The sequence below is a fragment of the Lonchura striata genome, chromosome 4 (genome assembly GCF_046129695.1).
Source record: "Lonchura striata isolate bLonStr1 chromosome 4, bLonStr1.mat, whole genome shotgun sequence".
Lineage (NCBI taxonomy): Eukaryota > Metazoa > Chordata > Aves > Passeriformes > Estrildidae > Lonchura > Lonchura striata.
The window spans coordinates 22,340,195-22,365,333 of NC_134606.1; the positions used below are offsets into that span (position 1 = coordinate 22,340,195).

At 38.0% G+C, this 25,139-nt stretch overlaps 1 protein-coding gene across 1 annotated transcript; it reads left to right on the forward strand.

The window, feature by feature from the left end:
• Positions 1 to 2,441: 2,441 nt before the first annotated feature.
• On the forward strand, positions 2,442 to 24,671 carry PGM2 (phosphoglucomutase 2). The gene is made up of 14 exons (XM_021533151.2): positions 2,442 to 2,574; positions 6,984 to 7,151; positions 7,977 to 8,083; positions 8,428 to 8,512; positions 9,749 to 9,832; positions 10,389 to 10,582; positions 11,713 to 11,902; positions 12,553 to 12,650; positions 15,085 to 15,265; positions 15,382 to 15,475; positions 16,533 to 16,662; positions 19,127 to 19,316; positions 19,923 to 20,056; positions 20,822 to 24,671. The coding sequence occupies exons 1-14, from the start codon at positions 2,503 to 2,505 to the stop codon at positions 20,922 to 20,924; spliced, it is 1,830 nt and encodes a 609-aa protein (XP_021388826.1). The 5' UTR covers positions 2,442 to 2,502; the 3' UTR covers positions 20,925 to 24,671.
• Positions 24,672 to 25,139: the final 468 nt, after the last annotated feature.

The following is a 25,139-nucleotide window of genomic DNA, read 5'->3' on the forward strand; positions in this document are numbered from 1 at the left end:
AAGTTCCCAAAAAAGAGTATAACGTCAGCAAACTTACTTGGTTTATTGAATGGATTTTTAAAGTTTTATTTTGTTAGTTTCAGCTGGGTTTGGTAACACATGAAAGAAAAAAAAAAGGAGAACACATCATCCTTTATGTCTCAGTTTTATCTGATTTTTAACATGTAGTCAACCAATTTTTCTCCAGCTCAGTGTCTAGGGCTTCTCATGAAATACTGTTGGGTTCTGAATTCTTTCTTGGAAATTCACTTTTTGAAAGAATCACTAGGAAGGATCTTCCTGTTAAGTTATATAGTATTTTGAAATATTTTACACAGTATTGTTTTAATGAAAAACTGTGTTCATCACAGCAGCAACTGCAGGCAGCAGTTGGCTATTCTTTCATGCTCAGCCTCTTCTGGTATCATTAGATCATGAAATTTTCAGGACTGTGGCACTTTGCAGGTTGCATGGTTCTGGCCACTCTGCTTAGAGCAGTCTCAAAAGGTATTAGACAAGAACTTTGAAAGAGTTTTTTTCTGTGACACAGCTGAGCCTATACTCATATGGAGTACTGGATCCTGATAACCATTTTGGTCCATCCTGAAGAAAACCTGCTTGATTTATAGCCAACCTCAGGTATTCAAAGGAAAGAGGACATGTTCCATGAATCTGTCACCTCCTTCAGTTGATTCAGTGGCAGTACTTTGTTATGGTGCTTTACAAGGTTGGTGTGGTAGTGGCTGTATCATTCTTCACATAAGCAAATCTTCATTTTTTCCTGTGGTTACTTCTTTCCTGCCTTTGATCAGCATGTAGAAGTTCAGTGACATTTCCACAAGGCCAGCCCCTTCCTCATTTGCCCCATCCTCTAAACCTGGGGGAAAAGGGATGCTCCAATTGCTCCCATTGAAGCACTGTTGGAAAGTGCCTGGGGAGGATATCCCTTACAAGAGTTCAGATTCAGGATTTGGCATTCCTGGCAAATTAATAATCTGCTCCTCCTGTATGGCACTTTCACAGTGATCCTGCATTTCTCAGCAGCCTCAGAACATCTGCAACACACACTGCATCCGTACCACTCTCGGGGATCTTCCCCTACCTTGGCCTGTACTGCAGAGTTAAACAGGGAAATCCCAGTCACTCCTTATGGCACTCCCTGCAGATGTGCATCACCTGGTTCAGCCCAGCTTCAGATAGAGACTGATAAAATATAGGGAAAGCCTCCAGAACGCCTTGTCCTGAAGCTCCAGAGCACTCAGACTACTGTTTCCCTTAGTACTTTGCAAAGCTGATGACAGAAATCTTATTAGGCAAGAAAGAGGGTTCAGTGTTCTCTGGTCTGCATGTTTGCCCAAAAAAATTTGTAAGAAATCAACCAGGATAGAGGGGCTTATCATAGCATCTTCACAGGATTCTAGTTAAAATGCAAGCCTAGTTATAGGAACTGTTTAGACAGAGCAGCAGCTTGGCAGTTCAGGCTTCTGTCAAAGGCACCATGATATAAGCTATAGTAATATTCAATCAAAGCCATATTAACCTGTTCTTCAATTCCAGCAGAAGGAACACAGTCTATTTTCCTGAGTGAAATTCAGTTACTTTTTTTTTCCTAATTTTGCAGCTGAGGTCAGATTTGTGTTCAGCCAGAGATGCAGAGGCCAGAGGAACTGGGTTAAATGACCATTATCAAAATGATAGAGAAAACAGATGATAGAAAAGCAGACAAACAACTTTTTTTTTTTCTGTTTTTCTTATTCTTCTGTTCCTCTAATGTTTCATCATAACAGTTTTTCTTTAAGGGTATCATAACAATTATTTAACTGATCAGTAGTGACTATAAGTATATGCATTAACATTTTTGCAAGTGATGTAGCATTTCTCTTGTTCACATGCATTCTGGTAATGTACTAGTGAACTTCGAAAGGTTTTCAAGTATCTGTACAAGTAATTATTTCTAAGAAAATTTTAGAATCATAGCACGTTTCAGAAAGGACTTTAAAGATCATCTAGTCGTAATCTTTATCCTAAATTAGGTGCTCCCGAACTCATCCCTCATTTATCTCGACTATAAAAAAAGGAATCTCAGTCGCCTTAGTCCAATGCCTGTGGAATGTGACACTCCCAACAACAGCGCTACTTTCCAGTCAGCCACGCTGCGGAGGCGGCGGCTGTGTCCAGCGCTGCTTTCCAGCTGTTATTTGAACGCTCCTCCTCCTTCGGCGCAGTGCGGGGGCCGGGGCTAGGGGCTGCCCGGGGCTCCCCGGGCCGGCAGCCGCAGCCCCACCTGACAACGTTCAGCGCCTCGGGAAAAAAGCCATTAAATCCCCGCTCTAAGCAAGGGCCCCAAGCCCGCCCGCCGGGCCCGAGGGAGGCGGGGCCGCCCTGTCCGGCCGTGGCCCCGGCCCCGACCCTGACCCCGGCCCGGGCGGCGGGCGGGGCGGAGGCGGTGCGGCCCGGGGCGGAGCGCAGCGCCCGGGCGCGCTCCGGAAGAGGGAAGGAGCGGAGCGGCGCTCGGCGAGCGGGATGGCAGCGCGGGGCTCCGCGGGGGACGGCGCGCTGCGCCGCGCGGCCGAGCAGTGGCTGCTCTGGGATAAGGTGAGGGGCGGCGGCTCCGGCCGGCAGCGCTGGGCGGGGGGCGCGGGCTGGAGAAGGGTCGGGGGCGCGGCGTGACGCCCGGCTGTTGCGTTGTGCCGGTTTCGGGTGCGGTAAAAGCACCCGTTAGCTCCTTTGGCTCTGCTTGCAGAGCTCTCTGACAGAGGGGTGCTCTCCCACCCCTCCATCCATCCCCTCCCTCCGGGGCCGGCTCAGGTGGGGCTGCCGCCCCGCGCCTCTGCCGCCCCCCGCACGGCGCTGCTCGGTCACCTGCCGCAGCAGCCGCCGCTTTCGGTTAGAAGCATCCCGGCTGGGCGCTCCTTCTGGCTTTTAGCTCTACCGAACGTCTTTTCCAAAAGGACCTGTATTGTTCAGTCGCAGGGCAGCTGGTAGACTTGAATTATTAAAGGCCAGCATACATTGCCTTGTTATCTGTCTCTCAGTGTTAAAAACCTCCTGGTACCTTCAAATTCTTGTTTACTAAAATATTGATCCCAAAAGACATGGGTGCTCACTTCAAAAACACTTGGAAATCCACAAGCTCTCGGTCCTGGTTTTTTCAGGTGTAACTTCCCTTCCTGTTGAGATTTATCTTTGATTTTGACAACACTATATGCAGAAGTAAAATCTTCTGTGTCTTTCTGTTTTCCAGATACCTAAAGAAATATCTTGCCATAGTGGTGTTCTGGAAATGGTCATGTAGTTGCTTGCTGCTGCAAGTCCCACTGAGATGCAGGCCTCTATTGGCACATTTGGCTTGCATTTTTTATGTCCTTTTTCATATAATTTGTTCATTTGACTGTATTGGAACACACTAGCCATTGACCCTCTTCAGTCACTAAATTGACTTCCCCTGGGCTGAGCATTCAGCAATGCTTTCTGAGTATTGTGTGGCACACATACCTGTTTGGTAAGGCATCTTCTGCTTATTTCAAAGGTATCAGTGGAAACATACAATATTTATCCTTTTCAGTATTCTTTCCAGGTTCTAAAGGATGTCATTAGAAGTACCTTGAGGTTTTTGTGATTCTTCATTCAAATCAGTAAACTGTTTAACTGACCAGTTACCAAGTTCTGGTTTTATTAGTGATAGAGCAGTGCCAAACTAGTCCTCTTTTCAGAAATGCTAATGCCTCACATCAAATGACAATATGCTTTTATGCCTTTTTTCCCTCAGTTTAATTGAATTTGAGAAAATAGTTTGGTTTTAGAGCCTCTTATTTACATAGCTTCCCTCACCAGCATTAGTTATATTCCTGTCCTCTGTGTAATAATTTGCTTTTCAACTGGTTATTCTGATTCTTTTATTAAACTCTATGGAAATCTAATGCAATATCCCTTATAGCATCTTTACTTTTGAAAGTTTAACCCTCTGTTAGCACTTGCGTTTTTGATTCAGTAATAATTGACTAGTGTGCAATACCCATTCCTGATTGCTCAAATATGATGAGGTATTTTAATTTCTCAGGGAACTGTTGCATGTTTCTATTGAGCAACAGAAGAATCAGATGTAACCCTTGTTCATTTACTCTGATATAAAAAAAAAGTTCCTTTTTGATATGCAGAGCTAGGTTAATATTTAATGATGATAAGCCCCATGTTTCTTACAAAATAATCATCTGCAAGAGCAAGCCCTTATGGCTGATGGCAGTCCTGCTGACCTAACTGGAAGTTCCTACCTACATGACAATTACTCTGCTTGTTACCAGGCTGTTTTCATCACTCTGCTCATTACAGTAATAACATATTTTTCATTCTTTCTATTGTCAGTCACAGAATTATGAATGGAAGGTAGCTTCTGGTTTTAGTAAAAATAAAATCTGTTTAGTCAGAAGTTTTTCCTCTCCTGCAAAACCTTGTGGGGACTACTCTACTGATGATAACTCTTTGGGCCTTCCTGTAGTGTAGATTAAAGTAAATAACTTGAGTGTTACCAGGTGATGTTCAGGCTAATTGCACTAGTGATATTATCTTGGTATTAAATCATCTGCCTGTATTAACAGAAAATGGCACTCCCGTACTCACATCTGGTTTAATTTGAGAGCAGAAAAAGTGTAACCTGGGAGAATCAATTAGAAAGTGAAAAGCCAGCACTTCATCCTTCTGATACAATTTGGTCCTTCTTTGGTAGAAATGCTGTGAAGAGTTTGTTTAGGCAGAAGAAAAAGCCAAAACCAAGATTAGTTTTTTACTTAGCTGTGTACAATGGCATCATAACGTTCTCCACAGAAGAAAAAATAGGTACATTCTTAGGAGAAAATAGCTATAAACAATTATAACTATAGTTCTGGAAAAATCCTTCTGCCATATTGAACAGACTTGGCCTGGCTTTCACCATTATTTGGTGTTGGGTGAAGGCAGGCAGTGGGGAATAACTAAATTAATGCAACCAAGTTTTCTGTAGAAAATCATATGGAATGAAACCCCTAAGATTTGAGCAGCCCCCTGGACATGTACATTTAACCAGACTTAAAAAACTGGAGGATCCCTCTAGTTTCACATTAGATACCAAACCTGGGAAATTGCTCTAACAAAAACAAACAAAATACTCCTTGGCTGTGAGGGCTGCAGGATGCTCCTGATGTCCTTCTGCATTGGCATTACAGCTTCTAGTCTGTTAAACATCTGTAGAAATGTGTGTGGTATCTGCCTAAAAACATGCTCATTTCAGTATTAAGAGATGACTCATGTGCACAGAGCTCACACAGAGAAATTAAAAGGTGACTAGGCAGTGTACAAAACTAGATGCAAATGGTGTCATTCAGGTTTTACTTTTGAGTCATAGGCCTGATAATACGGCAAAAACTTGATGTCAACTTGTAAACAGCCTAAACTCAGTTACGCTGCCCTATATATTCTATAACAGCATAGAATTATATTTATTCTTGCGGAATGTAATTACCCAATAGTAATAGACAATTGTGTCAAGCTGTCTACAAGGAAGTGTCTGTTACAACATTCTTGAACTGGTAAATTGGTAATTTTTGCACTGGAAATCAGTGATTCTGGGGTACCTAATTGTTTATTGCATTCAAGAAGCTGGATTTTATTTTTTATTCTTCAGTTTATTCTCCATTATGCAGCTTGTTCATTAGCACTAAAGGCTCTTTAGCTTTTCCAGTATATATTTAAACTATGTTTGTCCTGTGGCAGTGGGTGCACAGGTCAGTGCTTAGGACATCCCGACTCTGGTCTTCATTTGATGTGCAGAATGTTTATACCTTTGTATGCAAACTTACTCACATGCCTACTACTTATGTGTTTGCAGCGTTTTCTGAAGCTGCAGAAGATACATGGTTTTACATTTAATTTTTTTTCCTTTTTTTGCCTGGAATGATACACTTTTCTTTGCTGTAAGGATACCTAGGTCATCCAGGAAATAGTAAAGTCCAATGCTTTTATGAGTTCATTTAATTCCCTAGAAATCCAAGTTTGTGTCCCTTTGGAAATAAGAATCTGTACACGTGAGTAAAGTGTGTGTACTCATGCAGTGAGCAACCTGCTGCCTCTCCAGATAATCCTGTTGTCAGGAGTCTGCCATCTGTCCTCTTGGCTCATAAGTTCTCCAGAAATCAAATACTGAACTTCACAAGTCTCATAACGTTGAAAAGTTGAGGCATACAGGACTTTGCTAATTCCCTGTGTCTGGAAACGGAAAGAGTAATTAGCAATAGAGAATCTGTGCAAGTAATATCCCAAGAAAAGCAGTGAAAGTTAGAAGCTCCACAGAGAACAGTGGTCTGACATGGCATTTTTGTTGCCACTCTTTAGCAATTTTATTTAAGAATTTGGCTGTAGTTTCTAGGCTTTCATCCGAGGGTTATGCTTATTTTTACAAGTGTTTCCTGCAAATATGTTGGAAATTATCTTCTGCCCAGTCTGCTTAGTTTTTCTGCTACTTCTGCTGTTAGCCAGTCCTGGGACAAGGTTATGATTTAATTTGTTTTAAACAGTGCTATAGAAATAACAAATATTTTTTAATAATTAACGTAACTTAGTTTCTTAAATGTTTTGTATAGTTCTTGTGATGTGGAAAAATTCTCTGAACTGTGGAAGTGCTGCTTTTTGTTTGTTTTGTTTTTAAAAATAGAAAACATTAAAAGTGACATCTTGGAAATCTTTTAACATCCCAAATATATATATATACATATATATATATATATACATATATATATATATATATATATATACAAACACACATGTTGCTGTCCAGGTATCATGTTCATTTAAGGAAATCTAAAATAAGTAATACTTGAGGTTGTACTGATTTAAAATTAAGAAGACGGCATGAGTTCTGGTGTTCTGGAAGTTGTGTGCCATGTTGTGATACTCAAACCCAGGGACTGGGACAGAAAGTCAGAACTCTGTTAAGACAAATCCTCATTTAAAATGTCTGAATTTTGTATCAACAGAATCCAAAAACTTACGCAATCGTGAAACAATTGCTTGCGGAAGGAAATGCTGGAGAACTGCAGAAATACTTTGGCTCACGGATGGAGTTTGGCACAGCAGGGCTCAGAGCTGCCATGGGAGCAGGGATTTCCCACATGAATGACTTGACTATTATCCAGACAACCCAGGTATTGTGTTCAGCACTTCATCTCACTTAACTGGTTGTGTATATGAATGGAAGAGCCTGATTTATGGCAAGCAAATGAGTATTCTATGGAAGTACAAGTTCTCTCCTATTCTTCCAGTGTTCAGAAGTAATTTAAATTATAATTAATAGCTGAGTGCTGATCAAGCAGAGAGAAGCTATTAAACCATTAGAAGAAGTTACTTTCCGTATTTGATTTGCAATTTAATTTATACACAGCTGCAGTTAAGCTCAAGTGTAACAGTGCTGTTGTAACAACTACAAAAAAACCCCAAAGGTTGCCAACATTTGGTTAAGCTTTGTGTATGCTAGACATGGTTTTACATAAAGGCAGTGAAGGTATGTATACATAAATGAATCCTGAAGTAGATCTACTTGGGGAAAAAGCCCACAGCCTTAAATAACTGCAGCCTGGAGTGGTGATGCATCATGTGCTAAAAAGATGTCATTATTAAGGGTGAAATTTGGTTAAAAAGCTGAAACACTGGCCAGCTGTTCTCTTCCTCATGTGAGACCTATGACAGCTGAATCATTTCTCAAAACCTGCAATTCAGACTAATTGTGTTACCAGTTCCTTTTCAGAATTGATTGTGATATTTTGAAAAGTATTTAAATGCTGTTAATAGGTTTGCACTATTGATTTGGGTGGTGTTTATTGGTCCTGGGCAAGCAGAATCCCAGAGCAGTTCAGTGAGATGCTATGTGTGCTCAGCTTCCTAAGATATCAGCATCTTAGCTATTATCTTAATGTGATGATAAATTAAACATCAAGATTGGGTTAATGATGTGGATTTGTTGTTGTCTTAAGGGATTTTGCAGATACCTTGAGAAGAATTTCAGTGACCTGAAAAAGAGAGGAGTTGTGATTGGGTTTGATGCTCGTGCTCATCTTTCCAGTGGAGGTAGTAGCAAAAGGTACTTCTTAGGTTTTGTGTTCAGGATTTTGTAGCTACCTTGTGTGATCCATGATGAATCTACTTCAGTTGTATTTTCTTTCTGTAAAGTTAATTAATGTGTGGGATTTACAGTATTCTTATATACTGGTAATGCCAAAGCAGTTCTTAGAGTTGTGCTTTGTCTATTGGGAATAGTGAGGGAACACGTTTAAATTGGGTCTGTACAATAATTGAGATATATTGATAATTGATTTTGTTGGGATTTTGTAATTGCATTAGGGTAGGAGGAAAAGCTGTGAATTCCAGGAAACTAATAGGCAAGAAAATGAATATATTCTCATGGTGTCTTTTCTTCCTGTTTAGGTTTGCAAGACTTGCTGCCAATACCTTCATCAGTCAGGGAGTTCCAGTTTATCTATTTTCTGATATAATACCAACTCCCTTTGTGGTAGGTTTTTCATTATATCTTTTTATTACTTTATCTGCTTTAAATGTACACAAATTCTGTCAGATACCTTGGATTACTTAAATTAAGGATGACTACACAAACCAGTTCTTACTTTTTAAGCTCTTCCTCTAGAGAGTCTTGGTCTTATTTAGCTATGTGTTGTTTACAACATCCATAGGGAAGGAAGAATATGGAATGTCAGCAGATAGCTGTGGAGTCTGAAGTCTGAAACATGCACTCATATTTGTCTGGATTTTTACCTTTTTTTTATACCTTTTTTTTTGTTTTTGTTTGTTTGTTTATTTCTTTTTTGAGGGAGGAGGGGCAAGGGGAGGTATTGGATCCAAAATAGCAAGTTGTTGGAGTGCAGTGATGTTTTGCCAGAAGGGTTGTTGGATAGTGTCCACGATGCCCCCATCAGAACACCAGGTGTCTCCAGAGCAACACAGAACAGCCCTTCTTGTCCTTTAGCCTTTAGGCCCTTGTCCTAAAAGCAGTAATTTCTCCCTATACCAGTTGCTCCAGTGAGGATTGCAAACAGAACACAGTGGTATAAAGACTTTCTACATAGCATTCTTATACTGATAAAATTTTTTATAAATTTAGGGTCAAATTCTTCATAGTGCAGTTTAAAGTGGTGTAACAAGAACTGCAGTTGATTGCATTTCACTATTAATTAAAGAGCCAGGGGTAAACACAAATTTGACCTGTGTTAATGAATAATGCTTCATTTTTAATTCACTCCATCTGTTTTGAGCTAATTTATAAGAGCTCTCTCCAAAACAATTCTCTTCTGAACCCTGATGGAGTAGCTGCTCCCCAGGCTGCTCCCAAAAGGCAGTGTGGATGAGACTGCTTGAGCTGCAGCTCTCTGCTGCTGACTTGGGTCATTACCCCAACAAACTCGACACCCTCTAAGGCCTTTGGTACCTCAAGTCATTCCACAGTAGGCAACATGTGCATCTGTCTTCCCTCTAGAAATACAATAGACATTGACAAAGCATCTGGAACAACATTAATAACGTGTAAATAGAAAAATGCATAAGACAAAAAAAGGGCTGAAGTTGAGTCACATGGAGTCTGGTGGAACAAGTACTATCTAGTTTCTGCTTTAGGGAGTCATTGTGTATTTCATACTGACTTTCTTTTCATACTATGAAGTATTATATATGCATGAGAAGAAATAATATACAATATGTTGCATGTTCTACTTCAAGTAACTTTCTCTTGTTACAGCCATACACAGTAACTCATCTGAAGCTTTGTGCTGGAATTATGGTTACTGCTTCCCATAATCCAAAACAAGACAATGGCTATAAGGTATTCTATTTTCTGTTGTCTTTTTTTTTTTTCCATGTAGAGAAACAAATACAATTGTATATAGTTCATATCATGGTATAGACTAAATTAATTACTAGTCTATCTTTTCTATGTATTTAAAGCTAGTATTATGTTAAACTAATAACGCAATTAAAATCTTCACTCTAGAAAACAGGATGCCATTGTAATCTGCTATCCACTGAAAGAAACACAGCTGAATTGCCTGTCATTTAGTAGCTGGGCAGTCATATACAGACTGCTTCCAAAATACAAAAATGGAAGTTTCCAGTAAATTCAGTAAATGATTTGGCCTTGTTTTGTGTTTCATTATAGATTTTGATATATTTTGATAGAATTAAACTGCTTTTTTTTTAAATAAAATAAAAATGGGATGTAAGAAAAACGCTGAGAATATGAACAGAATACTTTGGGTAAACCTAAGCCTAATTAACTGTAATACTCAAGTGAATTTACTCCACCTTAACCAACAAAAAAAAACATAACAAAACTATCTTACAAGATTAATCAAATACTCACTTACCTATTTTTTATTTAGGTTTACTGGGAAAACGGTGCTCAGATAATTTCCCCTCATGACAAAGGAATTTCTCAGGCTATTGAGCAGAACCAAGAACCGTGGCCTCAGGCTTGGGATGACAAACTGATTGACAGCAGCCCACTACTTCATGATCCATATGCCCTGGTCAATAAGGAGTATTTCAAAGACATACAGAAGCAGTGCTTTTACAGGTGACTGGTGTTAATTCCTTTAAGAATACAGGATATTCCATCTAGTGTGTTAGCAGGGAAGTTTAAAATGATGGAACTGAAGGTGACTACAATCCTGCCATGACCCAGTTCTGTCTGTACCTTTTTGTCATCTTTTGGAGTTGCACTGGTAGCTGTGTGGTGTTGTTGTAAGCCAGTTCATAAAGCTCTCCTAGCAGAAGTCTAACCCAGCAAAGTGAGCAAATTGCTGATGATATCTCCATGTATTTTCATGGTCATGCATCAGCCAAGTGTCACAGCAAGACTGGGGCTGCTGGAGGTGAGCTGGCATGGACAGCCCACCAGTCTTAAAACAAAATTCTCAGGGAGACAGTGAACCAGGTTGTTAAGCCACTTGGGGATGAAGAAGTTCTTGCTCTGTCATTCCAGTCTTGCTTGTACTCCTGATAGCCTTGGGTGCCTTATGACAGCCTACTCCTATCACTTGCTCAGTAAAATCTTTACTCAGCAAAATGAAGTGTATGTTTCTCCTGGTGAACAGTTAAAATTGATTTATGTAGTAGATGAGTATCAACCTTTTAGATCTGCTTATTTTATGTAGAAATTTTAAGCAGCAGGAACCATGTTCTTACTCTTGCTAAAAACGGTCAGGAGTTACTAAAAAACTGGGGCTAATGCGCTGGTTTTTCAGAATTGGAATTAAATGTCTCCTTAGGAGTTTGCATGATTTTACGTATGCCCAACACTTCTTACTTCCTAAAAATGAGTGTGCTCAAATTGGGCACGCTGCTATTGACTCACTGTGTTCACAGTTTTTAGGGGTGGTTTAAATGCTAGAGTTGGGGATGAAGAGTCTCTTTAGTCAGTTGTATTTGTTTTTCACTTGACTTCTTTGGGATGTGTAGACTGTACTGTCTTTCTTACTCCAGTGGTTTGCACATACTAGGACACTGGATGCCAAGAGTGATTCTTATTGTTGAAAAATTAGGCTAAGCCAATTTTCAAGCCATTGCTTTTAAAGTCTGACCTCCTTTAATTCATTTTTTTAACAGTAATATAGAATACTGAGTTGTATGTGTTTCCAAACATAGTCAGTTTTGTGCAGTACAGTCTTTCATGTCCAAGTTTACTGTTAACATGCTTTATTTCAGGAATATAAACAAGGAAACAAACCTGAAATTTGTTCATACTTCTGTGCATGGCGTAGGACATAAATTTGTGCAGTTGGCGTTCAAGGCATTTGACCTTAGCCCTCCTTTTGCTGTTCCGGAGCAGAAAGATCCTGATCCAGACTTCCCCACAGTGAAGTATCCAAATCCTGAAGAAGGCAAAGGTGTTTTGGTAAATATATTTCATTTTTTCTTAATAATTGTGATGTCTTTCAGTGTTTTCCTTTTTGCCAGAAGTCACAGCTACATATTGGTGGAAGGTCAACTTTTAATCTGTTTCATAGCCTTACATTTAGTGAAGAGTTAGCTTTCATTGACATAACCCTCTTTGAACCAGTCAGGTAGTAATTAGCTATAACTTTCAACTACTTTGTTCTGTGCTCTAACAGAATGGGCAGGATCTGCACATGGGACAAAGTGATAGTTATTTAAAAAAAATAAAATAATAATAAAACTCTTATTTGTTTTTGGAAGGCTTCTACTCTTTTGTTCTGACACAACACCAGGAGGGAGCAGGAGAGTCCTGACAGGTGGTTAGAGTTTCTGCTACTATTTTTGTTACACTTTATTATTGAAGGATCCCATTAAATCTAAGTAGCTTTTAATTTGGGCTGCAGAAGTGGAATGATGTAGGTAAAGTTAAATGTTCTGACTATGTTCTTCTGCTGCCAGGATAGAAGTTTTTGGAGTTTTTGAGAGAGACAATGATTTTGGGTGTTTGAGATTCAATAAATTGGGAAAATTACTTAAAACCTATAAAGAAAGTGAAAATATTATTTGGGGATATTAACACTCATCTGGTCCTGCTTGCCACATTTCCAGACATTGTCTTTTGCTTTGGCTGAAAAAGATGGGGCAAGAATCATTTTAGCAAATGATCCTGATGCTGATCGACTGGCAGTGGCAGAGAAACAAGAGAGGTATGGTAATAAAGTAATGCAAACCACTGACATTTTTTACTCCCAAGGGTAGGCTCATTTGGAGAATTCTTGCTACTTGTGTTGCAGAGGAAGAATAGTCAAGGTAATAATTATTTGGATTGAAAACACAACAAAATGTGGGAAGACTATGAAGCAGACCACAGTAGAGGCAGGATATGAAATAATGATCAATATTAAACAGTGTACAGAAGCCTGCATAAATAGTTGACACTTGCTTTAATTTAGGCACAGAAGCATGTGAATTGTTATTATTGTGCTATACCATTTCAAAGGTAGGTTTTCAGTTAGATTTTTTTTGCATAAGACTGATAAACATTATTTCATTCTAGATTTATTAAGCAATTACTTGGATTCAGGAGAATCTGTATAGTTCCCTGATAATCTCTTTTTCTTTAGTATGAGTATCTTCTTTCTCAAATCCTGTTAAACCAAATATTTTACTAATCATTATATGATTTGTGCAACTCTTGCTAAGTTTTCCACTTCTTTACATAACATTACGTATTTGCATTTCACCTGGAAATTTTTCAGAGTTTGGTACTTCTCAGTGTAGTTATTTGTACTCTCCCCTTCAAGAACCACCTGTATGAGCATTATTTATCTTCACATACCCAGTCAAAGAGGGGGATCACAAAAGGTAAACTTGCTCAGTCAGGGGTTACCATAAATTGTTCATATTTGTGAAAATGCAACCTATAGTTTTCATTCAATATGGCTGTCCCCTTATTTCATGCCCTCTGATATCTTATACATCTACACTTGTTTGCATTTCTGTATTGTGTTTTTTTCTGATTAATAAAAGAAAGCTGAAGTTCAAGCACTTGGTATCATATCTACAAATAGTGGCGTTCCTCTTTTATTTACCTTGATAAAGCAGAAACTAATCTGAGCAGTTATAAACTACAGATCCTCAGTAAAAATAAGCTGCAAGGTTTTCAGCTTAGAGAGGAGCAGAAAAAAAATCTGCTGCTGGGCCAGCATATATTAATTCCCTGTGTATGAGAGCCAGAAGAGGGATGTAAAATTATGGCAACAGTCTTTCGTACCCAAGGGATGATATGGGCATCTAGGTGTCCTCAGTGGTTGTGGGTGAATTAAATAGTTGAATTCGTATCAGTTAGACAAATTTCAAAAGTCCAGTTAAAGGAAACAGTGCAAATACCCATTTTACTCAACAGGTAATCAAAAAGCTAAAGTAGTAGCTTTAAAAGTAGCAGTATTTTCTTTGGGATTTTGGGGTGCTTTTAAATTCATTTGCCTCACAGCATGAACTAAGGAGGCTTCTCTGCCTTTAGAAAAAGAATGGTCTTTTGTGGACACTCTGCTGTGTCTTGGACAGTGTTAGTTGGAGGGTTTGTATTTCAATGGTTTTGGTCTCTGCCAGCATCAATTGGTAATGCAGCATTGAGGAAAATGTGTAACATATGCTAGTTACGATGGGTTAAAACAAGAATGCAAAATCACTCATGCTTTTTGTCTGAAAACTTTGAGCTACCAGAAACATGAAGAGGGGTGTTAGTTTATTGCATCCATCACCAGTGGTGCTCTCATTCTGCTACCTCTACACTCATTGTTTAGCCAGTCTTAGTTGTATCCTAACTTCCAGTCCTGCGTCTTCTCAGACTTCTGTAGCTTTTCATACACTAATCAAATATTAATATAGGCTTCTACAGTATCTGTACTTCTTCTTTGACAGAACCTCCTGTAGAGTACACTCTCTCAGCACTCTTACACTAAGTTGCTGCTGTGCATTACTTTGTGCCTGTTGGCATCAATAAATGCAGGAGACTGAGTCTGCTTCTCTTTCACAACAGGTACTGTTTCTGTAGGTCTTGGTTTTGGCAGTCTGGAGGTGTCTCTGTCCCCTTTTTTGGCAATTTTGACATTTGTCTTTTTTTCTTTTTATTTCCTGTTCTAGCAACATATCCATATTAATATTTTATACACATTTAAGATTTTTTTCCCCAGTCTTCCTAATGACTAATTGATGTATTTGTGATTAAATTAAAAGTATTTGTCACTAGGTCAACTAAAAATACTGATCACTTGAAAACTGTATTTTTGTGTCTATGTGCTTGTCTTAATCACTGAATTTATAATTTGTATGCTGAACATTTTTGTTTTACTTAAAATATGGTGGAAATACCACTGTTTCATCTTTGGATAACTGCAAAAGCTTATGTGTATGATAGAAAAGAAAGGTAACCATTTCAGAATACTTTGGGGGAGGAATTTTTTTGTTTGTTCATTATGAACACATGATACCTTGTTACTGCTACGTGGAATTTGAAGGCAGTGATTTATTTGTTAATATTCATTTATAGAATTTATATTAATTTATAGAAGAACTAATAGGTTCTTTTTTACCCCCGGTATTATCCTTTGATTTTTTGTAATATTCTTTTGCCTCTAGTGGTGAATGGAAAGTGTTTTCTGGAAATGAACTAGGAGCTCTTTTAGGCTGGTGGATCTTCACTTGCTGGAAGAATAACAGTAGGGATACTCATGCCATTAAGGATGTCTACATGTTATCCAGTACTGTTTCTTCCAAAATCCTGAGAGCAATTGCACTAAAGGAAGGTTTTCACTTTGAGGTAAGCAACATGTTACACATTATTTAATGTACTTTTAGCATTTTTCCTACAGTGTCATGTCTTTGTAAAACATTGCTTTTCCTTTTAATGCCTTTGATTTCTCCTCACTGCTGTAGGAAACACTGACAGGTTTCAAATGGATGGGCAACCGTGCCAAACAGCTCATGGACCAGGGAAAAGCTGTTCTTTTTGCATTTGAGGAGGCTATAGGTAAGAGAATGTTGTGTTTTCATATCTTGCAAAATAGTGAAAATAGAACTACTGCAAAAAGTGACAGAATTGCAGAGTCATAGAATGGGTGAGGTTGGAAGGGACTGTTGGAGGTCATTTGGTCCAATCTTCCTCCTCAAGCAGGGTGTCCTAGTGCATATTACACAGGATTGGGCCCACATGGTTCTTCAATATCTCCAGGGAAGGATATTCTACAATTTCTGTGGGCAACCTTTGCCAGTACTCTGTTAGTGTAATGAAGTAAAATGTAAAAAACAAAAAGTAAAAATGACAAGTAAGGGTGTCTTCAATACAATGGGTGTATTTCCAATGAGTAACATAACTTATCAATTTTGCTAATTGATACTAGTTTTTAAAACCTTTCTATCTCTGCTTAGCACAAAGTTTGTGCTAGGAGTATATATGTACAGTAGCGTGGCTCTGCAGATTTGGACTGCAAATTCTGCATAAACTTTTCTAAAAAAAGAGAAACAAATACATTTTTTCAGACATGAACTTGAGCTTTTTTACCTGACAGATTTAAGCCCAGTGTAAATGAGATTAAAATAAAGTAAAAACTACCCCAAATTATGTTTGTGAACATGATTGAAAGCCACAAATGAAAGTTATGAATTCATGAGGAGGAAATTGTAAAGCTGTAATGCTATTTAAGTATCTCAATACCTGAAAACCAGAGAAAATGTGGCTAATTTCACACATAATTACACTACTGTATAACATAATCACATTTGAGACAATGCTATACTTGCATTGTTCCTGCAGTGGAGCATTTCTCTATCTAGAAAGCTCCATAAGGACCTGGGAGAATGTGGCACTGATATGATGCAAATCTGTCTTGAAATTCTATTAAATATCTTACTTATTAAAATTAACACTGATTAGAAGATATTTTTTTTCTACTTTTTGTTTGACTCTAAAATATCTGTACTATGGTAATGTGCATTTCTCCTTTCAACAGGTTAGCTTGTTTGGCTAACCTTCCCTTCCTATTTCCTGTTACAAGTGTGTCTAATTATATCTAATGTTCGTTGTTTAGGTTATATGTGCTGTCCTGCTGTTCTGGATAAAGATGGTGTCAGTGCTGCTGTTATAACTGCAGAGATGGCCAGCTTTTTGGCAACCAGGAATTTGTCTTTGTCTCAGCAGCTGAAAGCTGTCTATGATGAGTGAGTTCAATTTTAATTTTTTATTTTTCAGACTTTCTCAATTTCACATAGTGGGGTTAATAGGGACTCAATAGCAGTCTATAGTTTATAAAGAAATAAAATGTAGATTATTGTACTATTAAGACAATGCTGTGCTAATAGTAATATTCAGAAAGTGTTCCTGTCTTGTGAACAAGAATATATTTATGACTTTGCTTTGTGTTGTTTTAAGGTATTTTAAGTATAATAGTAACTACCTTAGTTATTCTCTATTAGTAATGAGATCTTTATTTTGTTTTTCTGAAAGGGTTTTTCCTTTTGGGAAGTCTCGCACTTGTGTCCTTTTACAGAAGATTGGGCAGGTTTTTGGCCAGTTGTATTGCTGAGCTGTAGAGATTATGGTGCTTCTTGCTGCTTAAATGAGCCAGATAGTCAAAAATGTTGATGGCAGAATGGGTCTAAGTAGCTCTGGGTTATTTATGCTATACATAGAAGCCAGCTTGCTCCTGTCCTTGCAGGGCCACTTACAATTAGCTCTAAAGTTAGGCTTTTTATTGTATTATTCTGTATTTTTTTTTATAGATGATTGTTGTTGAGTTTTGGTTGTCCTTTTTTCTTTCTGCTCCTGATTAATGAGATTTGAGCTGATTATGCAGAAGTGCTGTGACTGGCCATTACTCTTGGCTGTATACAGTCGGGTATCCCTCTGAGAGCTTTTGATATGAGGCACTACTTTTTCTTTTGTTCTTTTTTAATGGATTCAAAGAAATTAATAGCTGAATGAAGATGAATATTAGATTTCATGAGGTAGGGAGTGGTTTTTGTATAGGTTTTTGGTTGTTTGTTTTAAAGGAGGGAGCAGCACAGGCTGTTTGATACTCTCCAGCTCTTCATGTTTCATAGACACTAACAAGGGAGTGTGGAACCTGTAAAGAGACTTGTGAAAAACTCCAGCCTTTGTGCTTCTTGTTTTGCCCATCCTGAGTTCTCATTTATGTGCAGCACAAGCCATGCTTGTTTTGTTGCCCCTTTTGGAAGGAAACAAGTGGAAGGAAACAGTGCTTACACTGCATGGATAAATTATGTGATATAAAAGCATGAAAGAGAAATTCACGCCTAGAGCAGCAAATACAGCATCTGATGTGAGAATTCCCTTAAATGCTTCTAGCTGGAAGTGCATATTCAAGAATTGAATATTCAACCACTGGCTTGACGGTTTTTTTCTTGGGTTTTTTTTAATACTAATACAGTAAACACCTGTTTCAGATTGACCTCAGGATATTTGACTGAGTGAAATTGAGCTGTGCCACAGTTCTGCTGTATACATGGCCACTGAAGAGGACTCAGAGCTGCTTTAGCATAAAAGCAGTCTGTAAGATGTTTCTGCACATAGTCACTCTTTGTGGCAAGGCTACAGATAGAGGGAAGGATACAAATCTGCCCTATTAAACTGTAGTTTGATAATGAGCTGGAAGGTTCTTGTTTTGTTTTGGGGAATTGTTTTGTATGTATTTGATTTTTGTTTGTGGCTAATACAGAGTTGCAGTTTTCTACTTCTTACTACTTTACTTTTTTGTCAGGTTTGCCTTGTGAGTTACAGTTGAAGCAGAAGAAACTGTTTTGTTTTTGAAAATGTAGAAGGGGAATCTGTCTCCAAATAAATGCAGATCAGGAAAAGGACATGGTGCTAGTAGACTTATCACTTCTTTCAGATACAGGATAGGTTTTGTTAATTCCCTTACTGAATTCTTAAGGCTAATTCAACTACTATTAACCTTCAAGATAGCCATTTAGGTATAAACATGACCCATTTTAAGAAGGCATTCAGTTTTCTAGTGTGAACATCCTAGTATTAATGAATATTCTGCCCCTCAGATTTTCACTGCCATCAAAGATATTTATCAAGTCTTGATCTGTAGCAAGAGCTCACTTGAACAACCAGTCCAGGCTTGTATGTTTCTCAACAACATGTTATTTTGAAAAGTCAGTGTTACTGGGTCATTTGTCTTTGCATCATGTTACCTGGCAGCAAACAGGTGAGGTAGAGAGACAATGTTTAGAACAGTTTAGTTTAGTAAAAACACTTTAATGGGAGAGTAGAAACACTTCAGTGAAGTGTAATTGGAAAAACCAATCTTGAATTTGTTTTACTTACTGAAATCGACTCAAACAAGCTATCTCTTCCCTTCCTATGGTGGTTAGAGCACTTCAAGGCAATAATGGTATCTTTTTTTTTCTGGTGTTGCTGAAAACTTTCTCAGTTTTCATCATTAAAAATCAAAGGCATCTGCACAGAAGTTTATTTAAAGTATGTAAAATTGGATAATTAAGCTGATAGACCCTTTTAAAATCGTAGGGGCAAGAACTGATGCTGCAGTTGGGTGAGTATGAGTAGAGTGTTGCTTTTTGGAAGGTCATATAATGTGTCTGGTGTACAACTTTTAGAACATTGCTTCCTGGATTCATGAATATTGCGTCTCCACAGATACGGCTTCCATATTACAAAAGCTTCGTATTTCATCTGCCATGATCCTAAAGTTATTCAACAGCTTTTTGACAACCTTAGAAATTTTGATGGAAAAAACACATACCCAAAATCTTGTGGTAGATTTAAAGTTTCTGGAATAAGGGATCTAACTACTGGGTATGACAGCAGCCAGCCAGATCAAAAGGCTGTAAGTATCCTTCTAAATTACTTGTAAATCGTATGTGATGTATATGCACATAAATAAAACATTCTGTGGAGAAACACAAAACATATTTACATAGTGAGTCATAAAATAAGTTAGATTGGTGATGATTATTTTGCCTTGGTGAAAGGAAGTGAAGCCAAGAGGGTGTGGGTTTTTTGTTAGGTTTTGTGGTGTGTTTTTCTCTGTGTGTTTTGTGAAGAGCAGTAGGAGGATCTTGCTGCCTTGCTACAGCAATCTGCATTGTTTTCTTGTGAGTGCAAATTAAACTGTCTATTAAGATGTGGCTTTGGATTCTGTTTTTCCACATTCTCCATTCCTTTTCCCCTGGGAGATGCCATGACAGCTCAACTTCATTAGCAGTAAAAAATTGCCTAGATTTGAAATGAGCTACCTAGCAGTGATGCAGTTCTACCAGATTCCAGGCTGAGGGGGCAAGGCTGTCCTTGTAGTCTCAAGACCACAATGTTGAAGAAAATAACTAAACTATAATTGTAGCTGATGCTTTTGTCATACTATCCAACATCAAGTCATGGGTTTATATATCGTCTCTTCCAAGTTTTTAAAAAAATATATTCTTAATATTTCTAGATACTTCCTACTAGTAAAAGCAGTCAAATGATAACATTCACTTTTGCTAACGGAGGAGTGGCCACAATGAGAACCAGTGGGACAGAACCAAAGATCAAATACTATTCTGAACTTTGTGCACCTCCTGGAAACAGGTATTGTCACATACAGCAGTACATTTTCTGTAACAGAATCTGTGTGGCTTTTTGGCATTGTTTTAGAGAAATAAGAGCTCTCCACGGTCAAATAATATTACTAAAGTCATTTTAGTGAATGTATTTGTATAAAGCTTCAAATCTGCAAAATTTGTTGACACATTCTTGTCACTGAAATTTCTTTGAACTTGGTTTTTACATTCAGAGAAAACAGTATCAGGAAAAACATTCTGCCTTAAATAAATACAAGTATTTTCACCCCTTTTTTATATGCATAGTTGCTTTAAAATTATTCAATCAAATATAAAATGTTCTAATATATTTCAGGCCCTTTTATGTTTAGTAATTATATCTTTAACCAGTGGCCTTGGAAATCATACAATCTTAAAGATAATTATTAATTTATATAATGAAAGTAATACCTTTTCACAGATGAAAAGTCATCTAAGAATAGAACTGTGATTTTTATACTTGTAGCAGTAGTCACTTACCTTTAGTAAGAGAAGATCTTCTGAATTCAAATTGGCCATACAACTTTAGATTATATTGTGGAGTCATGTTTCTTCATAGTCTTCATGCAGATCAGTTGAAAGTGAACATCAGTGCATTGCCGTAAGAAATCAAATGTATAGACTTTTAGCATTAATAGTAAATGTTCGTCTAAAGCAACGCAACAGATTTAAAAATTCCTCATACTACAACTATACATTTTAGCTTTTCCATTGTTTCACTGTTTTCTGTGTTCGTGTGATTTTTGTTTTCCAGTGATGTTGAACAGCTGAAGAAGGAGCTGGATGAATTGGTCAATGCTCTTGAAAAACACTTCTTTCAACCAGAAAAAAACAAACTTCAACGACAGACTGAGTAAAATAGCAAAATTACTACCTTGATTGGCTTTTGCAGAATTAGAAGTACATTATTTAAGAAGTTAAGGTTTTTTAGGACCAAACATCTGACTATAATGACTTCTACTTTTAAGAGTTATTTTGGATACTCTTGGCTCTAGTTATCTTATTTTGGAAGGAAAGTACCTTTACCCTTAATGAACCAAAAAAACCCAATCAGTTGAACTAAAAGTTTCATGAACTAAAAGTTGACTGCAAATGTATTTCAATCAAAACTTGTTTTAATTAAATCTAAGTAATATTCTGATATCTGAAACAGCCTGTTTTGTGGTGACTTATTTCTTTTGTGTGCATATAATCTGATAACAGTGTGTAACTTTGTATGGGATTAGATTTGCAAAGTAAGTTCTTCTGTTAACAGGAATTATTTAAAGCCTGTGGTGAGACTTGGGCAAACTTGGTGCAGATGATTCAGAAGTAGTCATCTTTCTCATGGATTTTGGCCCAAAGTAACAAGAAACTCACAGCAATTTTTTTGAATATGTATTTTTTGTGGGATTATATATCATATTCCAGGCTAGGGATACAAAGTGTACTTAACTGTCTTTGAATACCATCAACCCATTAAGATAGTATATCTACATGCAGCACCTTTTTGTTGCCTCACTGAACTAAGCATAACTTGTTCAATGCACACCATAGTTTTGGAGCCTCTCACACTGTTTGCTGCCATGACTTGGTGCATGTCTAATTTTAGAGCAGAAGTTTTGATTTCATTGCATATAGGTCTCAGATTCAGTCAAAGACAAACCAGAAAATTTCTAACCAGGCAGAAGCCTGAGAAAGTACTGAGAAAGAATGTAAGTAAGTTCTTTATCTCTCTTGTTTATAGTGAAGTTTTGCTAGTGTACGTCATTCACTGCACACCAATAGTGTGAGCTGTCTTCACTTCAGGACTAGTAGGGTTGGTCTGCATGAAGCTCTGCATAAAAGAGCGATGTATTTTGAAATAAATCAGTGTTACACTCTCAGCCTTCTGAACAAAGTCTATTCATTCCCATCCTGCCTCAACAGCGTCAATTGCATGCTCTTATCTGTGCTTGCAAAGCCTGAGAGGGTTTTTTGGAGGTTGCCAATTGACTTTAATATGGGGCTTTTCTGCATTTTCAGTATTTGCATTGGATATCAATGTAGCAATAATAGTCACAACCATAGCTACATACTTCTTATAAATGCAAAACTTCTAAACTTGATTATCCTCCCAGAATTCAAGTCCTCTGTGCTTGTTATTTTCAGTGTAACTTGAAGATTGCAGCAACTCGAAGATTGCTGGATACAGGGAAGCAGCCCTAGGGGAAGTGGAAGGAGAGGAAGTTTTACACAGTCTGATGTACCACTCTGCAGTCCTGTGGTGAGAGGCCACAGAAATTAGTCTGGGGGGGCTTCAGGGATCTTCTAAGACATGACAGCTGCCTCTCAGGTCAGCCTAGTTGAGTGCATTATGCCCCATCAGAAGGAATGGATACCTTCAAGTCTCCATGTCGCAGTACTTTTCCAGAGGGGAGTTTTCATCCTGAGCCAGTTATGTAAAGGGGGGATATTGGCATGATAAAAAGCATTATCCCAGCACGAAAGATCTGCTTCTTACTGGCTTCCTCCTTGCTTGAAGGCACAGACAGAGGAATGATTTTTCAGGAGGCAGGCTGGAGCAGTGCTTTCAATTTGGGCATTAATGAGCTAGACCAAGCCTTGGGCTTCTACTGGGGAGGTGATTCTCTCCCTCCACTCTGCTCTTTTGGAGCAGTGAAACCCCTTTCAGGGTACTGCATCCCAGCACAAGAACAACGTGAAGCTGTTAGAATAGGTCCAGAGGAAGGCCATGAAAACAGAAGGTTAGAATACCTGTGCTGGGAAAAAAAGGCTGAGAGGGCCGGGGTTGCTCAGCCTGTAGAAGAGGCTGTGAGATCTTACCTTCTAAAAGGGGGCTTATAAGAAACACACTTTTTACCAGGGACTGTAGTGACAGGACAAGGGGAAACAGTTTTAAAGTGAAAGAGGATAGATTTAATTGGATACAAGGAAAGATATATATATTTTTTTTTATACTGACGAGGTGAGACATGGGAACAAGTTGCCCAGCAAAGCTGTTGGATGCCTGAAAGTATTCAAGGCCAGATTGGATGAAGCTTTGAGCAATCTAATTTGGTGGAAGGTGTCCCTGCTTCGTGCAGGGGAGTTGAACTAGGTGATTTTTAAAGGGGACCATCACATACTGAAACCATTGCATCATTCCTTTTACTTTAGTTTTTACTGGGAGGGCTCACGTTTCTTTTGGCACAGAATATGATAAAGGATGCTTTAGTTAATTGATGGGGAAGGCCTGAAGACAGAGGATTACAGGTCCTGAATTTTTAAATGTATTTATCTTAACATCTCCTCAGGCTAGAGAGGCATATTTGACATGTGCCTTTATATGCCAAACCTGGATTTGGATTTTACTAATGTTTGGAAGTGAGACCTTCAATGCACTCACGTATACTGAAACATCCTTAGGAAGGCTTTAGGGCATCCTCAGAAGCAGTACAGACATAGGATGATCACCTAATCTTTATGATTTTGTCTTCCTAACATCAAGAAATTTACTTGCTCCATTCCTTTCTCTATTCCAGACAGAAGTTCACAACTTCGGCAGGGGTGGGGCATGACAAAAAGAAAAAAAATAGCCAAACCCACAGCAGTCAGTTTATCAAGCTACTTGAACAATTACAAAAACTACAAAATTACAAGAGAAAACTTGATATTGCTAAAGTCTTTACTAACCTTGTCTTGCATCAGAAAAAGAGGATCTAGAACTGAAAGAAAGAATCAAAACAAAGGCAGCAAGAGTATAGCAAAGAGAGAAGTTAGTATTGCAAGTCAGAGTGGGTGTTAAGCTACAGTTTTTTCAAAGCTGGTCTAATTCTTCCACTCAAGTGTTGTGTAAGATAATGAAGCCTACTTGGACATTGTTAGTCCCAAGACAGATATTAAAACACAGACAAATGTCATTTGTAAAAATGCAGCATTGAACTGGGAGCAGGTGCACTAGTATTTTATCCAGAGATGGGACTTGCCATCACTGGAATAAAGAGTGCTTGCAGGCCAGACTGAACTCAGGTGTAAGGGAATTCTTGGTTGTTTCTAGAGAAAGATACATCCCTACATTACCAAAACCATATAAAATAAGCCTGTTTTTTATAACGGATGGAAACACAATTCCAGTGACAGTTGTAAACGTTGATCCTATAGGGGATCAGGCCTATGGAGCTAGAGGGAAAGACTGAGAGGAATTAGTGTAGTACTCAAAACTCTGCCAAAATAAAACCCAAAACCAGTAATGCTTTAGGAGTAGAACAGTGGACTTCACTTGAAGGTTATTAGTTTTTTTACAAGTCCCAGTATCGTAAAATTTACTGAATAAATTAAAATTCAGGGATGGATTGAAACAGTTTGGCTGGAAGGAAGTGAAAATACATTTCAGCTAAGTAATCTGAACTTAGTCCATGGCATATTGTGTAAAAGTATTGTTATGACAGTCAAGTATTGATTTGCAGAAGGATTTATTTGATAATTTTGCTATATACAAATCATCAAGGATAACTGGAATTAATACTAAAAGATTTATTATGTAAACATTTTTCATTTTGTACAATGTGTGCTTAAATATTTAAATTGTTCACCTACAAAGTTTCTGTAAATAAAGTTTTTCTCCTTGCTAATCATTCTCAAAATTGCAGTGGTCATGGGTTTTATTTCCACACACCACCAACAAGCAAATCTTATGTCCTTGATTAACAATCACTGTGAATAGCAACATTAAAATGATACTAAATTAACAGTTGCTAACCACCAGCACAAGTATTAAGAAGTTTGGGGATTTTTAAGATCCTGATGCTGAAGGAATCTGGATGCCATATGTATATCTAATTTGTTGTAAATAAAAAGAATCACCAGTAAAAGTTTCCTGTCTCTAAATACAAAACTAATCAAAAGTAATTAACCTGAATTGCTTTCCTCTCCAGTACATTTTTTATGTATATAAGATATACATTCATCATGGTGTTAGTATTTCTGATCAGCTTCCAAGTAGAAGCCAACATCACTCTGCTGTATAGCAATTGCCAGGTAACCGAAATGAGGTCATGCACCATCAGAACATTATGAGTAATGGGACGAGACACTCTCCAATTATATACTAA

Bases quoted from the DNA above. Each gene is read 5' to 3' on its own strand.
- PGM2 (XM_021533151.2), top strand. From the start codon at position 2,503: ATGGCAGCGCGGGGCTCCGCGGGGGACGGCGCGCTGCGCCGCGCGGCC. The intron at 10,583-11,712 runs GTGACTGGTGTT...GCTTTATTTCAG, and splicing joins CAGAAGCAGTGCTTTTACAG to GAATATAAACAAGGAAACAA. The intron at 15,266-15,381 runs GTAAGCAACATG...TCACTGCTGTAG, and splicing joins AGGAAGGTTTTCACTTTGAG to GAAACACTGACAGGTTTCAA.